The following is a 14,474-nucleotide window of genomic DNA, read 5'->3' as shown; positions in this document are numbered from 1 at the left end:
GATCACAGGAGGAGACAGATAAGTGGAGGAGACAGATCACAGGAGGAGACAGATCACAGGAGGAGACAGATCACAGGAGGAGACCGATCACAGAGAAGACAGATCACAGGAGGAGACAGATCACAGAGAAGACAGATCACAGAGAAGACAGATCACGGGAGGAGACAGATCACAGGAGGAGACAGATCACAGGAGGAGACAGATCACAGGAGGAGACCGATCACAGAGAAGACAGATCACAGGAGGAGACAGATCACAGGAGGAGACAGATCACAGAGGAGACAGATCACAGGAGGAGACAGATCACAGGAGGAGACCGATCACAGAGAAGACAGATCACAGGAGGAGACAGATCACAGGAGGAGACAGATCACAGAGGAGACAGATCACAGGAAGAGACCAGGGAAGTTCTAGAACAGAACTGGAAGTCTAGTTGCTCTGAGAGGTTGATTCCGTCAGTTCTACTCAGGTCAGAGTTCTGTCTTGACGTTAGTACAGTAGTAGTCATGGTGCTGTCAGTGGGTGACGGTCTGCAGGAAGCTCTGTAGGAGAGGTGGCAGCAGGGCCAGTCATCATGGAGAAGAGGGGTAGCAGTGCTGGATCCTTCAGAAGAGCCTCCATCAAGAGGACCACGTCTGGGTCTCAGAAGGTAAGGATGGTGCTGGTCGTGGCGGTGGTCAGGGAGCAGTGGTGTGAGGCACCCAAGGGGGCACTAATGAACAAAGTCAATACATTGGCATTATTTTGGTGTGTATCATGTCTATGATGATGCAATACATGTCGTTTAAACATTTCAGTGGGCTCTGTCATGTATTTGAAGTGATCAACAGGTGATTATTGATTGGTCAGTTATTTTGGGGGGGCTGAACCTGCAGGTCAAAGGTGTTGTTTTGGTTTGTTAAAGGAAGGGGTGTTTCCTCTCTCCTCTTTAGAGGGATGTTTCTAGAAGTTTCTGTCATTAGAACAGAAAGGATTTACCCCACTGGTGGGAGCTGTGACACACAGCTGTGTTTACTGTGTTCCCATGGTTACTGAGGCATTACTCTGTGACACACAGCTGTGTTTACTGTGTTCCCATGGTTACTGAGGCATTACTCTGTGACACTCAGCTGTGTTTACTGTGTTCCCATGGTTACTGAGGCATTACTCTGTGACACACAGCTGTGTTTACTGTGTTCCCATGGTTACTGAGGCATTACTCTGTGACAAACAGCTGTGTTTACTGTGTTCCCATGGTTACTGAGGCATTACTCTGTGACACACAGCTGTGTTTACTGTGTTCCCATGGTTACTGAGGCATTACTCTGCGACACACAGCTGTGTTTACTGTGTTCCCATGGTTACTGAGGCATTACTCTGTGACACACAGCTGTGTTTACTGTGTTCCCATGGTTACTGAGGCATTACTCTGTGACACACAGCTGTGTTTACTGTGTTCCCATGGTTACTGAGGCATTACTCTGTGACACTCAGCTGTGTTTACTGTGTTCCCATGGTTACTGAGGCATTACTCTGTGACACACAGCTGTGTTTACTGTGTTCCCATGGTTACTGAGGCATTACTCTGCGACACACAGCTGTGTTTACTGTGTTCCCATGGTTACTGAGGCATTACTCTGTGACACACAGCTGTGTTTACTGTGTTCCCATGGTTACTGAGGCATTACTCTGCGACAAACAGCTGTGTTTACTGTGTTCCCATGGTTACTGAGGCATTACTCTGTGACACACAGCTGTGTTTACTGTGTTCCCATGGTTACTGAGGCATTACTCTGCGACACACAGCTGTGTTTACTGTGTTCCCATGGTTACTGAGGCATTACTCTGTGACACACAGCTGTGTTTACTGTGTTCCCATGGTTACTGAGGCATTACTCTGTGACACACAGCTGTGTTTACTGTGTTCCCATGGTTACTGAGGCATTACTCTGTGACACACAGCTGTGTTTACTGTGTTCCCATGGTTACTGAGGCATTACTCTGCGACACACAGCTGTGTTTACTGTGTTCCCATGGTTACTGAGGCATTACTCTGTGACACACAGCTGTGTTTACTGTGTTCCCATGGTTACTGAGGCATTACTCTGTGACACACAGCTGTGTTTACTGTGTTCCCATGGTTACTGAGGCATTACTCTGCGACACACAGCTGTGTTTACTGTGTTCCCATGGTTACTGAGGCATTACTCTGTGACACACAGCTGTGTTTACTGTGTTCCCATGGTTACTGAGGCATTACTCTGTGACACACAGCTGTGTTTACTGTGTTCCCATGGTTACTGAGGCATTACTCTGTGACACACAGCTGTGTTTACTGTGTTCCCATGGTTACTGAGGCATTACTCTGTGACACACAGCTGTGTTTACTGTGTTCCCATGGTTACTGAGGCATTACTCTGTGACACACAGCTGTGTTTACTGTGTTCCCATGGTTACTGAGGCATTACTCTGTGACACTCAGCTGTGTTTACTGTGTTCCCATGGTTACTGAGGCATTACTCTGACACACAGCTGTGTTTACTGTGTTCCCATGGTTACTGAGGCATTACTCTGCGACACACAGCTGTGTTTACTGTGTTCCCATGGTTACTGAGGCATTACTCTGCGACACACAGCTGTGTTTACTGTGTTCCCATGGTTACTGAGGCATTACTCTGTGACACACAGCTGTGTTTACTGTGTTCCCATGGTTACTGAGGCATTACTCTGTGACACACAGCTGTGTTTACTGTGTTCCCATGGTTACTGAGGCATTACTCTGTGACACACAGCTGTGTTTACTGTGTTCCCATGGTTACTGAGGCATTACTCTGTGACACACAGCTGTGTTTACTGTGTTCCCATGGTTACTGAGGCATTACTCTGCGACACACAGCTGTGTTTACTGTGTTCCCATGGTTACTGAGGCATTACTCTGTGACACACGGCTGTGTTTACTGTGTTCCCATGGTTACTGAGGCATTACTCTGTGACACACAGCTGTGTTTACTGTATTCCCATGGTTACTGAGGCATTACTCTGTGACACACAGCTGTGTTTACTGTGTTCCCATGGTTACTGAGGCATTACTCTGTGATTAGCTTAGCTCCAACTGAGCATTTGGCTTTTCTTAAGCATCGCTTTGTACTGTAATTTATGAATAAATGAGCTTTTTTAAAAAACATTTTTACACAGTATGTAAAGGCATCTCATGCTATGTTTTTCTATTTGTTATATTATAAAGTGTTAGGGGTAAACATACAGTATATTTTCACATTTAAACATTACATGTACTACAACCAACAGATTCATTAAAAAAACAAAAATTGCATGAAATGCCTAATTCCATTCAGTACCTTAGACGAAGTCTAAACAGGCAGTCCAATTAGATACAATCAATAACTTATGAGTATTTGAACAAACGTGGAGGACTAGAATGTTCTGGGGAGGATTGTTGGTAATGTGATCAAATGGAGAGCCCCCTCTGAGATCCTCCTAAATGTAGAGCCCCCTCTGAGATCCTCCTAAATGTAGAGCCCCCTCTGAAATCCCCCTAAATGGAGAGCCCCCTCTGAGATCCTCCTAAAGGTAGAGCCCCCTCTGAGATTCCCCTAAATGTAGAGCCCCCTCTGAGATCCTCCTAAATGTAGAGCCCCCTCTGAGATCCTCCTAAATGGAGAGCCCCTCTGAGATCCCCCTAAATATAGAGCCCCCTCTGAGATCCTCCTAAATGTAGAGCCCCCTCTAAGATCCCCAAAGGTACCCCCCTGAGATCCCCCTAAAGGTGACCCCCCTCTGAGATCCCCCTAAAGGTGATTCCCCCTCTGAGATCCCCCTAAAGGTGACCCCCCTCTGAGATCCCCTTAAAGGTGACCCCCCCTCTGAGATCCCCCTAAAGGTGATCCCCCCTCTGAGATCCCCCTAAAGGTGACCCCCCTCTGAGATCCCCCTAAAGGTGACCCCCCTCTGAGATCCCCCTAAAGGTGACCCCCCCTCTGAGATCCCCCTAAAGGTGACCCCCCTCTGAGATCCCCCTAAAGGTGACCACCCTCTGAGATCCCCCTAAAGGTGATCCCCCCTCTGAGATCCCCCTAAAGGTGACCCCCCCTCTGAGATCCCCCTAAAGGTGACCCCCCTCTGAGATCCCCCTAAAGGTGACCCCGCTCTGAGATCCACCGAAAGGTGACCCCCCTCTGAGATCCCCCTAAAGGTGATCCCCCCCTCTGAGATCCCCCTAAAGGTGACCCCCCCCTCTGAGATCCCCCTAAAGGTGATCCCCCCTCTGAGATCCCCCTAAAGGTGACCCCCTCTGAGATCCCCCTAAAGGTGACCCCCCTCTGAGATCCCCCCTAAAGGTGACCCCCCTCTGAGATCCCCCTAAAGGTGATCCCCCTCTGAGATCCCCCTAAAGGTGACCCCCCTCTGAGATCCCCTTAAAGGTGACCCCCCTCTGAGATCCCCCTAAAGGTGATCCCCCTCTGAGATCCCCCTAAAGGTGACCCCCCTCTGAGATCCCCCTAAAGGTGATTCCCCCTCTGAGAACCTCCTAAAGGTGACCCCCCTCTGAGAACCTCCTAAAGGTGATTCCCCCCCTAGCTCGCTACAGAGAGAGAGAGACCAGAGACAATGTCTACTATGAACGTCTTCTACTAACGATCAGTACAATGACATTCACTTTTACACTTAGGCATTCATCAGATACAGAACTGTTGTCGATATACAATGGCATACTGAAGCCAGTGTATGTCTGTAAACTACATCTATTCTGCAGATAACTCACTATAGCAGTACTCTCAGTGATACGGAGTCACCGGACCATCTATTCTGCAGATAACTCACTATAGCAGTACTCTCAGTGATACGGAGTCACCGGACCATCTATTCTGCAGATAACTCACTATAGCAGTACTCTCAGTGATACGGAGTCACCTGACCATCTATTCTGCAGATAACTCACTATAGCAGTACTCTCAGTGATACGGAGTCACCTGACCATCTATTCTGCAGATAACTCACTATAGCAGTACTCTCAGTGATACGGAGTCACCGGACCATCTATTCTGCAGATAACTCACTATAGCAGTACTCTCAGTGATACGGAGTCACCGGACCATCTATTCTGCAGATAACTCACTATAGCAGTACTCTCAGTGATACGGAGTCACCGGACCATCTATTCTGCAGATAACTCACTATAGCAGTACTCTCAGTGATACGGAGTCACCTGACCATCTATTCTGCAGATAACTCACTATAGCAGTACTCTCAGTGATACGGAGTCGCCGGACCATCTATTCTGCAGATAACTCACTATGGCAGTACTCTCAGTGATACGGAGTCACCTGACCATCAGGATGTGATTTGAGCATTTCATCTGTGAGAATGGCTCTGTGAAGCCACCGGCAGGCAGCAACTAGCTCTAATCCCCAGGGATTTTATTCTTTCTTATGTCATTCTCCTCTCATGTGATTAAAACACAATATACTGTACACTTCAGGACAGGATTATAAAACACAATACGCTGTACACTTCAGGACTATAAAACACAATACACTGTATAGCCCTGTCCTGTCCATTCAAAGTGCTATCCCATTACCTAAACACATTCAAAGTGCTTCATTTCCAGACTATGAACTGACCTTCATGTCTTAAAGTAATGATGGACTGTCGTTTCTCTTTGCTTATTTGAGCTGTTTTTACCATAATATGGACTTGATCTTTTACCAAATAGGGCTATCTTCTGTATACCAACCCTACCTTGTCACAACACTAACTGATTGGCTCAAATGCATTAAGAAGGAAAGAAATTACACAAATTAACTTTTAACAAGACACACCTGTTAATTGAAATGCATTCCAGATGACTACCTCATGAAGCTGGTTGAGAGAATGCCAATAGTTTGCAAAACTGTCATCAAGGCAAAGGGTGGCTACTTTGAAGAATTGTTAAGACACTAACAGCTTACAGACGGTAGGCAATTAAGGTCACAAACTTAGGACACTAAAGAGGCCTTCCTACTGACTCTGAAAAACACCAAAAGAAAGATGCCCAGGGTCCCTGCTCATCTGCGTGAATGTGCCTTAGGCATGCTGCAAGGAGGCATGAGGACTGCAGATGTGGCCAGGGCAATAAATTGCAATGTCCGAACTGTGAGACGCCTAAGACAGCGCTACAGGGAGACAGGACGGACAGCTGATCGTCCTCGCAATGGCAGACCACGTGTAACAACACCTGCGCAGGATCGGTACATCCGAACATCATACCTGCGGGACAGGTACAGGATGACAACAACAATTGCCCGAGTTACACCTGGAACGCACAATCCCTCCATCAGTGCTCAGACTGTCCGCAATAGGCTGAGAGAGGCTGGACTGAGGGCTTGTAAGGCAGGTCCTCACCAGACATCACGGGCAACAACGTCGCCTATGGGCACAAACCCATCGTCGCTGGACCAGACAGGACTGGCAAAAAGTGCTCTTCACTGACGAGTCACGGTTTTATCTCACCAGGGGTGATGGTCGGATTTGCGTTTATCGTCGAAGGAATGAGCGTTATACCGAGGCCTGTACTCTGGAGCGGGATCGATTTGGAGGTGGAGGGTCCGTCATGGTCTGGGGCGGTGTGTCACAGCATCATCGGACTGAGCTTGTTGTCATTGCAGGCAATCTCAACGCTGTGCGTTACAGGGAAGACATCCTCCTCCCTCATGTGTTACCCTTCCTGCAGGCTCATCCTGACATGACCCTCCAGCATGACAATGCCACCAGCCATACTGCTCGTTCTGTACGTGATTTCCTACAAGACAGGAATGTCAGTGTTCTGCCATGACCTGTTGGATCGGAGGGTGAGGGCTAGGGCTATTCCCCCTCGAAATGTCCAGGAACTTGCAGGTGCCTTGGTGGAAGAGTGGGGTAACATCTCACAGAAAGAACTGGCAAATCTGGTGCAGTCCATGAGGAGGAGATGCACTGCAGTACTTAATGCAGCTGGTGGCCACACCAGATATTGACTGTGACTTTGGATTTTGACCCACCTTTGTTCAGGGACACATTATTTCATTTCTGTTAGTCACATGTCTGTGGAACTTGTTCAGTTTATGTCTCAGTTGTTGAATCTTGTTATGGTCATACAAATATTTACATGTTAAGTTTGCTGAAAATAAACTCAGTTGACAGTGAGAGGATGTTTCTTTTTTGCTGAGTTTATACATATCCATAAATGTTGGTAAATTGTATTATTTAAAGAAATTCTGAAAGAGATTGGTGTGTCTTTTCACTATCTAATCATGGCGTGGGGTTTGTTCAATGACAGATATGTTTAAAATCTATGATTTCATGGTTTCATTTCAGATAGAGAAATAGTTATGTTTTTTAGCAAAATCCTATATTTCCACCTCACTCTCAGAGAAATCAGTATTACTGCTAGGTTTTCCATGTCACAAATAACTACATTTTCAATAAATGAATGTAGAAAAATGACTGAGACTTGATCACCCAGGGACACTCAACACCTCTTGGAAAGCCACTCTGGTTTGTCTTTGGCATTAACATTTGTGTAACTGTCTCACTGAAAAATACAATTTTATTCTCGTGTTAGGTCTTCAGAGGACTGAGGTGATGATTCCTCAAACTTTTTATCTGAGCTTTGCTACTTTCATATTTATTTTGAGCCTGACAAACTCCCCAAATCCCTTCCGATGATTCTACCAAAGTTGGTAGAATCTCAATTAAAATGATTTACAACTGTAATGACGACCGAAGGTGCTTCCATCAAGTTCTAACTCAGAGGTTGGTGACTTATCCAATTATGATATTTCCATTTATACATTTTTCTTAATTTTGACAATTTTCTATAACTGTGTATGAAAACGATCTAATTGAATCCCTTTTTAGTTTTAATTTCAAAGGCAACAAAATGTGAAACAAGTTCAAGGATGTGTAGCCTTTCAATAGACTGTCTTATAATACTTATAATGTCAACAGATTGTATTGTACCAATTCAAAAGCTATTTTATTCTTTAATGTCGGTTGTTTAGCATTAGTTCAGCCACTGTTTTTGAAAAAGGTTAAAAAGTCCAAAATAGCTCTTTGGTAATTCAATTCATACACGTTTAGGTGATAAGCAAAGGCAGAGTATCATATGAATTGATTAAGTGAGAGCATGGCCTGACTGTCTATAACTGTCTCTATTTCGGGCTCTCTGCCCGTTGCGCTCTGTGGATAGCCCGCTGGCCCTTGGGCCCTGGTAAAGCCCATGAAACCTAATCACACACATTTGGGGGGGTTCACCACCGTTTCTAATGGTAAACGATCACTGCTTGACCGTACTGACAAAAGTCACTGACCTGGAAAACAATCACATAATCGTCTACGTAGTCAGGAATGGGCCTTTTAGTATAGTGTTGAGTTAGTTGTAATAGGTATCACTTGTTATCATGTGACATTTTAGCACAAGACTGTAAAATAGCATTTCTCTATATATCACTCTCTCTCTCTCTCTCTCTCTCTCTCTCTCTCTCTCTCTCTCTCTCTCTCTCTCTCTCTCTCTCTCAGTCTCTGTCTCTGTCTCTGTCACTCTCTCTCTCAGTCACTCTCTCTCAGTCTCAGTCTCAGTCTCAGTCTCTGTCTCTGTCTCTGTCTCTCTCTCTCTGTCTCTGTCTCTGTCTCTGTCTCTCTCTGTCTCTGTCACTGTCTCTCTCTCTCTCTGTCTCTGTCTGTCTCTATCTCTGTCTCTGTCTCTCTCTCTCTGTCTCTCTCTCTGTCTCTCTGTCTCTGTCTCTCTCTCTCTGTCTCTCTCTCTCTCTCTCTGTCTCTGTCTCTCTCTCTCGCTCTCTCTCTCTCGCTCTCTGTCTATCTTGAAAGGAAGTCATTTTATTATATTATTACAAACTGGATTTGTTATTTACCGTATCAGGATTATAATGTTTATAGTCTTAATGTTAAAGGAGGAATGTCCAGATTTTTATTAGTTAAACATTTTAGATTTGATCTTTATGGGTATAAAATATAATAAAATAAGTCTTCTACGTTTATCAATTTTAAAAATACAAAAAAACGTAAAGTTCTCTAAGGACTTCTCTAAAATATCCCATCAGCCACCACGGCATTCCTTCCTCTCTCAGCCGCTGAGTCTGTGAGACCACCTGACATCCTTCAGGGCTAATCAACAGCATGTCGGCCTCATGTGATGCCTCGCTGCTTTACCCAGAGACCAGAAGAACACAATCAGTCCTTTCATCTGGCCCTGCTAACAGCACCCAAAGACACAGCTGTTAAATCCCTGTCTGCTTCCTAAATGGCACCCTATTCCCTATATAGTGGTACTACTATAGACCAGAGCCCTATTCCCTATATAGTGGTACTACTATAGACCAGAGCCCTATTCCCTATATAGTGGTACTACTATAGACCAGAGCCCTATTCCCTATATAGTGTACTACTATAGACCAGAGCCCTATTCCCTATATAGTGGTACTACTATAGACCAGAGCCCTATTCCCTATATAGTGGTACTACTACAGACCAGAGCCCTATTCCCTATATAGTGGTACTACTATAGACCAGCGCCCTATTCCCTATATAGTGGTACTACTATAGACCAGAGCCCTATTCCCTATATCGTGGTACTACTATAGACCAGAGCCCTATTCCCTATATAGTGGTACTACTATAGACCAGAGCCCTATTCCCTATATATAGTGGTACTACTATAGACCAGAGTCCTATTCCCTATATAGTACACTACTATAGACCAGAGCCCTATTCCCTATATAGTGGTACTACTATAGACCAGAGCCCTATTCCCTATATAGTGCACTACTTTAGACCAGAGCCCTATTCCCTATATAGTGGTACTACTATAGACCAGAGCCCTATTCCCTATATAGTGGTACTACTATAGACCAGGGCCCTATTCCCTATATAGTGTACTACTATAGACCAGAGTCCTATTCCCTATATAGTGGAACTACTATAGACCAGGGCCCTATTCCCTATATAGTGGTACTACTATAGACCAGAGCCCTATTCCCTATATAGTGGTACTACTATAGACCAGGGCCCTATTCCCTATATAGTGTACTACTATAGACCAGAGCCCTATTCCCTATATAGTGGAACTACTATAGACCAGAGTCCTATTCCCTATATAGTGGTACTACTATAGACCAGAGCCCTATTCCCTATATAGTGGTACTACTATAGACCAGAGCCCTATTCCCTGTATAGTGGTACTACTATAGACCAGAGCCCTATTCCCTATATAGTGTACTACTATAGACCAGAGCCCTATTCCCTGTATAGTGGTACTACTATAGACCAGAGCCCTATTCCTATATAGTGGTACTACTATAGACCAGAGCCCTATTCCCTATATAGTGGTACTACTATAGACCAGAGTCCTATTCCCTATATAGTGGTACTACTATAGACCAGGGCCCTATTCCCTATATAGTGGTACTACTATAGACCAGAGCCCTATTCCCTATATAGTGGTACTACTATAGACCAGAGCCCTATTCCCTATATAGTGGTACTACTATAGACCAGGGCCCTATTCCCTATATAGTGTACTACTATAGACCATAATAATAATAATAATAATAATAATAATAATAATAATAATAAATATATAAATGAATGAAGTTGGGAAACATCCACTGAGTACTATCAGCTAGTTACATGGTAAACGTGTTTGAAGCTCCAGATAATACACTATACTGAATGAATTCCAACATAATACATTTGGGGCGACAGGTTGCCTAGCGATTAAGAGCGTTGGGCCAGTAACCGAAAGGTCGCTGGTTTAAATCCCGGAGCTGACTAGATCCATGTGTCTTTGAGCAAGGCACTTAACCCTAATTGCTCCTGTATGTTGCTCTGGGTAAGAGCGTCTGCTGAATGACTGAAATGGAAACGTTGGGGTATTTAAGGATCTATAGATGGCTGTCATTGGTTGATGTTGTGCCTTCCACTTAAACCAAACAAGTAAATCCCGAATTCCCAAAGGGCCTTGGTCCATATCAGTTCCCTAGAAAGAGAATAGGGTGATATTTTGGGTGCCCACTTCGACATACCTCAGCTCAGCATGCCGCTTGCTATTTTCATCACCAATGTCTGCTTTTATTGGTCTTTGATCTGAGCCTCATTACCACTAATGTATTGTGACGTTCAGACTGCCTTGTGTGTGTGTGTACGCGTGTGTGTGTGTGTCTGTCTGTGTGTGTGTGTCTCTGTGTGTGTCTCTGTGTGTGTCTCTGCATGTGTGTGTGTGTGTCTCTGAGTGTGTGTGTGTGTGTGTGTGTGTGTGTGTGTGTGTGTGTGTGTGTGTGTGTGTGTGTGTGTGTGTGTGTGTGTGTGTGTGTGTGTGTGTGTGTGTGTGTGTGTGTGTGTGTGTGTGTGTGTGTGTGTGTCTCTGCATGTGTGTGTGTGTGTCTCTGCGTGTGTGTGTGTGTGTGTGTGTGTGTGTGTGTGTGTGTGTGTGTGTGTGTGTGTGTGTGTGTGTGTGTGTGTGTGTGTGTGTGTGTGTGTGTGTGTGTGTGTGTCTGTGTGTTTGTGCCTGGTGTCTGGTCACTCACATGTCATCATCACTTCACAACGACTGCTTTGAGAACATAATGTGATTTACAAATTGAATGGAACTGTTCATTATTAAGAGGAAACAAATAGTATTAAACCAAAGCACTAATAATGTGATCTCAAAGCATATGTTTTAGTCTAATCACAACCTGTAACAATTGTCTTTTGTTTTCAAATAGTCATGCCACTATAATACTGAATACAATATCTGTTTGTCCCACCAAAACACATAGGGTTTATTGTTTTGTGAGGTCTAGATGCTAGTCATGTTAATTCACTTATCCTAATCTGATTCTAAAGTATCAAGGGATGCAGCCCAAATAACTCCCTATTCCTCATGTGGCGCACTACAGCCTTATTCTTCCAGGCTTGTTGTTCACTGCTCACAGAGGTTCCTAGTAACACAGTTATACATTTCACACGGGATTTCCATATTAAATGGTGTGGATGAAGGGTTTAGGTGAGCCTAAACTCTTAGGGGGGAAAAAGGGGGGGTTGCGTAAAGGGTTCTTCGGCTGTCCCAGTAGGAGAACCCTTTTAAGAACCCTTTTTGGTTCCAGGTAGAACCCTTTCCACAGAGGGTTCTACATGGAACCCTAAAGGGTTCTACCTGGAACCCAAAAGGGTTCTTCAAAGGGTTCTCCTATAGGGACAGCTGAAGAACCCTTTTAGGTTCTAGATAGCACATTTTTTTCTAAGAGTGTGGGATAGGTCGGTTATTTTACCCAGGGGACCGTGCTGCAGGGCGAGATGCACGTGTTTTCAAAACACAACCCTCGCCAGTTTACCCTGGGTGCATCGGGTGGTATGAAAGACACAGTTTTTTTTTTTTACCACAATGTTTGATCAGTCTTTTTTAAATAAGATATTTTCAACCTTGTTTCTGTCACAAACTCAAAACATGCACAGTGTTCCTTGTTAAATTCATGTTAGTAACCAAAGTTGAATTGAGTTTAATTGAGAACCAACATTTTCTCTTCAGTAGAAGTCCATGTCCCCTTTTGATTTTTATAATTCGAAGGTTAACAGGGAAAGACATGCCAGGGTAGAATTAATGTCCTCTGAACGAAAGTGGTTTCCTCTCTGATTATTTTGTCTCTCTGTTTCACCATGACAACAGGCTTAGCCAGACATCCTTTAGTAGGATCATATCAAACAAGTTCCTTGGAAAAGTCCAACTGTAATGAAGCTGCTATAAAGAAAAGATCCGCTCCATTACATGTTAAAATCATCAATGGGTAAATAGTGCTCTGTCATTCTTCAACAAAACCCCTTTCAACAACATTCATCCTGTGCCCAATTCTCTCAATTATGCAAATAGAGTTCAATCAGAGCAGCAGGGGGTTGACACATATTCTACGATAAAACATTCCTTTTGTTCCACTACTCTTTTAAATATGTTTTTTCTTCTTCTGGTTATTAGAACTTCCTCTTTCTTTCTTTCCTTCTCTTTCTTTTTCAACAACCAGGAGAGAGAGTTGGAGAGAAGAACGTTCTCTAGCAGAGTTAGAGAGATTAGTGAGGAGAGAGGAGGAGGGGGGTTCTTTCTGGTTCTCGTTCCAGCCCAGGATGAAAATGCCCTGTGTGCAAGGAGGGGAGCAGGGACTGATATGGGTCATGAGACTCTCAAAAGGATTACCTTGAACTGAAGTCATGAGACCAAGGCTTGAACAAAGAGCCGGCTCACATGCTCATCATATGAGCCCCGCTTCATAAAGTCATGTCGTTTCATATCTGCTGGGCTTCAGTGGGCTAGGAGGACCCGGGTGAGAGCAGCTAGAGAGCTGGAGCTGGAGCTGGGCTGGAGCTGGGCTGGTGGGAAGTTTCTTGAGTTCTTAGAGTTATTGAGAGTTCTTGAGTTCTTAAAGAGTTCTTGAGTTCTAAGAGAGTTCTTGAGTTCTAAGAGAGTTCTTGAGTTCTTAGAGAGTTGTTGAGTTCTAAGAGAGTTCTTGAGTTCTTAGAGAGTTGTTGAGTTCTAAGAGAGTTGTTGAGTTCTTCTTTACTAGTAGTTGGGTGTTCGAGTGTTGAGTTGCTCTTGTGCTCCTCTTGAAGTTTCTACTGGATGCTCTTCCACTGACGGTAAGTGGTTCTTCATTTATCTGATGTATCGAGGAAACTCTATATCTTCTTTGGTGTAGAAACGTTTTATGGTCAACTTTGTTCATTTCTTATAGGCAGGGATTCATTTGAGGTGCAATAGAGTGGAGTTGAGTTATGTCCCACCAACTTAGGTTGGGATACAACATATAGAGGGAATGGAATAGAAATCTACTGAAATTATATATTTTAAAAAAATATAATTTTAGAGACAGTTCCATCGAGGAAAAAATAACCTCCATGTTAACCTCTATAACCACTGTTCCCCAGTAGACTGTCCTTGTAAAATAACCTCCATGTTAACCTCTATAACCACTGTTCCCCAGTAGACTGTCCTTGTAAAATAACCTCCATGTTAACCTCTATAACCACTGTTCCCCAGTAGACTGTCCTTGTAAAATAACCTCCATGTTAACCTCTATAACCACTGTTCCCCAGTAGACTGTCCTTGTAAAATAACCTCCATGTTAACCTCTATAACCACTGTTCCCCAGTAGACTGTCCTTGTAAAATAACCTCCATGTTAACCTCTATAACCACTGTTCCCCAGTAGACTGTCCTTGTAAATAAGAATTTCTTCCTAACTGACTTGCCTAGTTAAAGAAAGGTTAAATACCAAAACATTTTTATAAATAAAACCTCTATGTTACTTAGCCTCCAAAGAAACTCCACATGAGGAATAGATCTCTGAACAAAGTTCTTATTTTGGAGGCACCCTGATTAAAAGTTCATAATATAATATAATTGTTATAAAGTAAATTAGTTTCAAAACTTTAGTTAATCTGTGGTCAATCTAACTAATCTGTATTGTACTCTATAGT

At 43.9% G+C, this 14,474-nt stretch overlaps 1 protein-coding gene across 1 annotated transcript in view; it reads left to right on the top strand.

Moving 5' to 3' along the window:
- The first annotated feature begins 410 nt into the window (after positions 1-410).
- Positions 411-14,474, top strand: part of LOC106587999 (transient receptor potential cation channel subfamily M member 1) — a 61,060-nt gene continuing 46,996 nt past the window's right edge. The window contains exon 1 of the mRNA XM_045708531.1: positions 411-649. Coding sequence (XP_045564487.1) covers positions 575-649 — 75 coding nt within the window. The 5' untranslated portion in view covers positions 411-574. The remainder of the gene's footprint in view (positions 650-14,474) is intronic.

The sequence above is a fragment of the Salmo salar genome, chromosome ssa26 (assembly GCF_905237065.1).
Source record: "Salmo salar chromosome ssa26, Ssal_v3.1, whole genome shotgun sequence".
NCBI lineage: Eukaryota > Metazoa > Chordata > Actinopteri > Salmoniformes > Salmonidae > Salmo > Salmo salar.
This window is presented reverse-complemented; position numbering and strand designations above follow the sequence as displayed.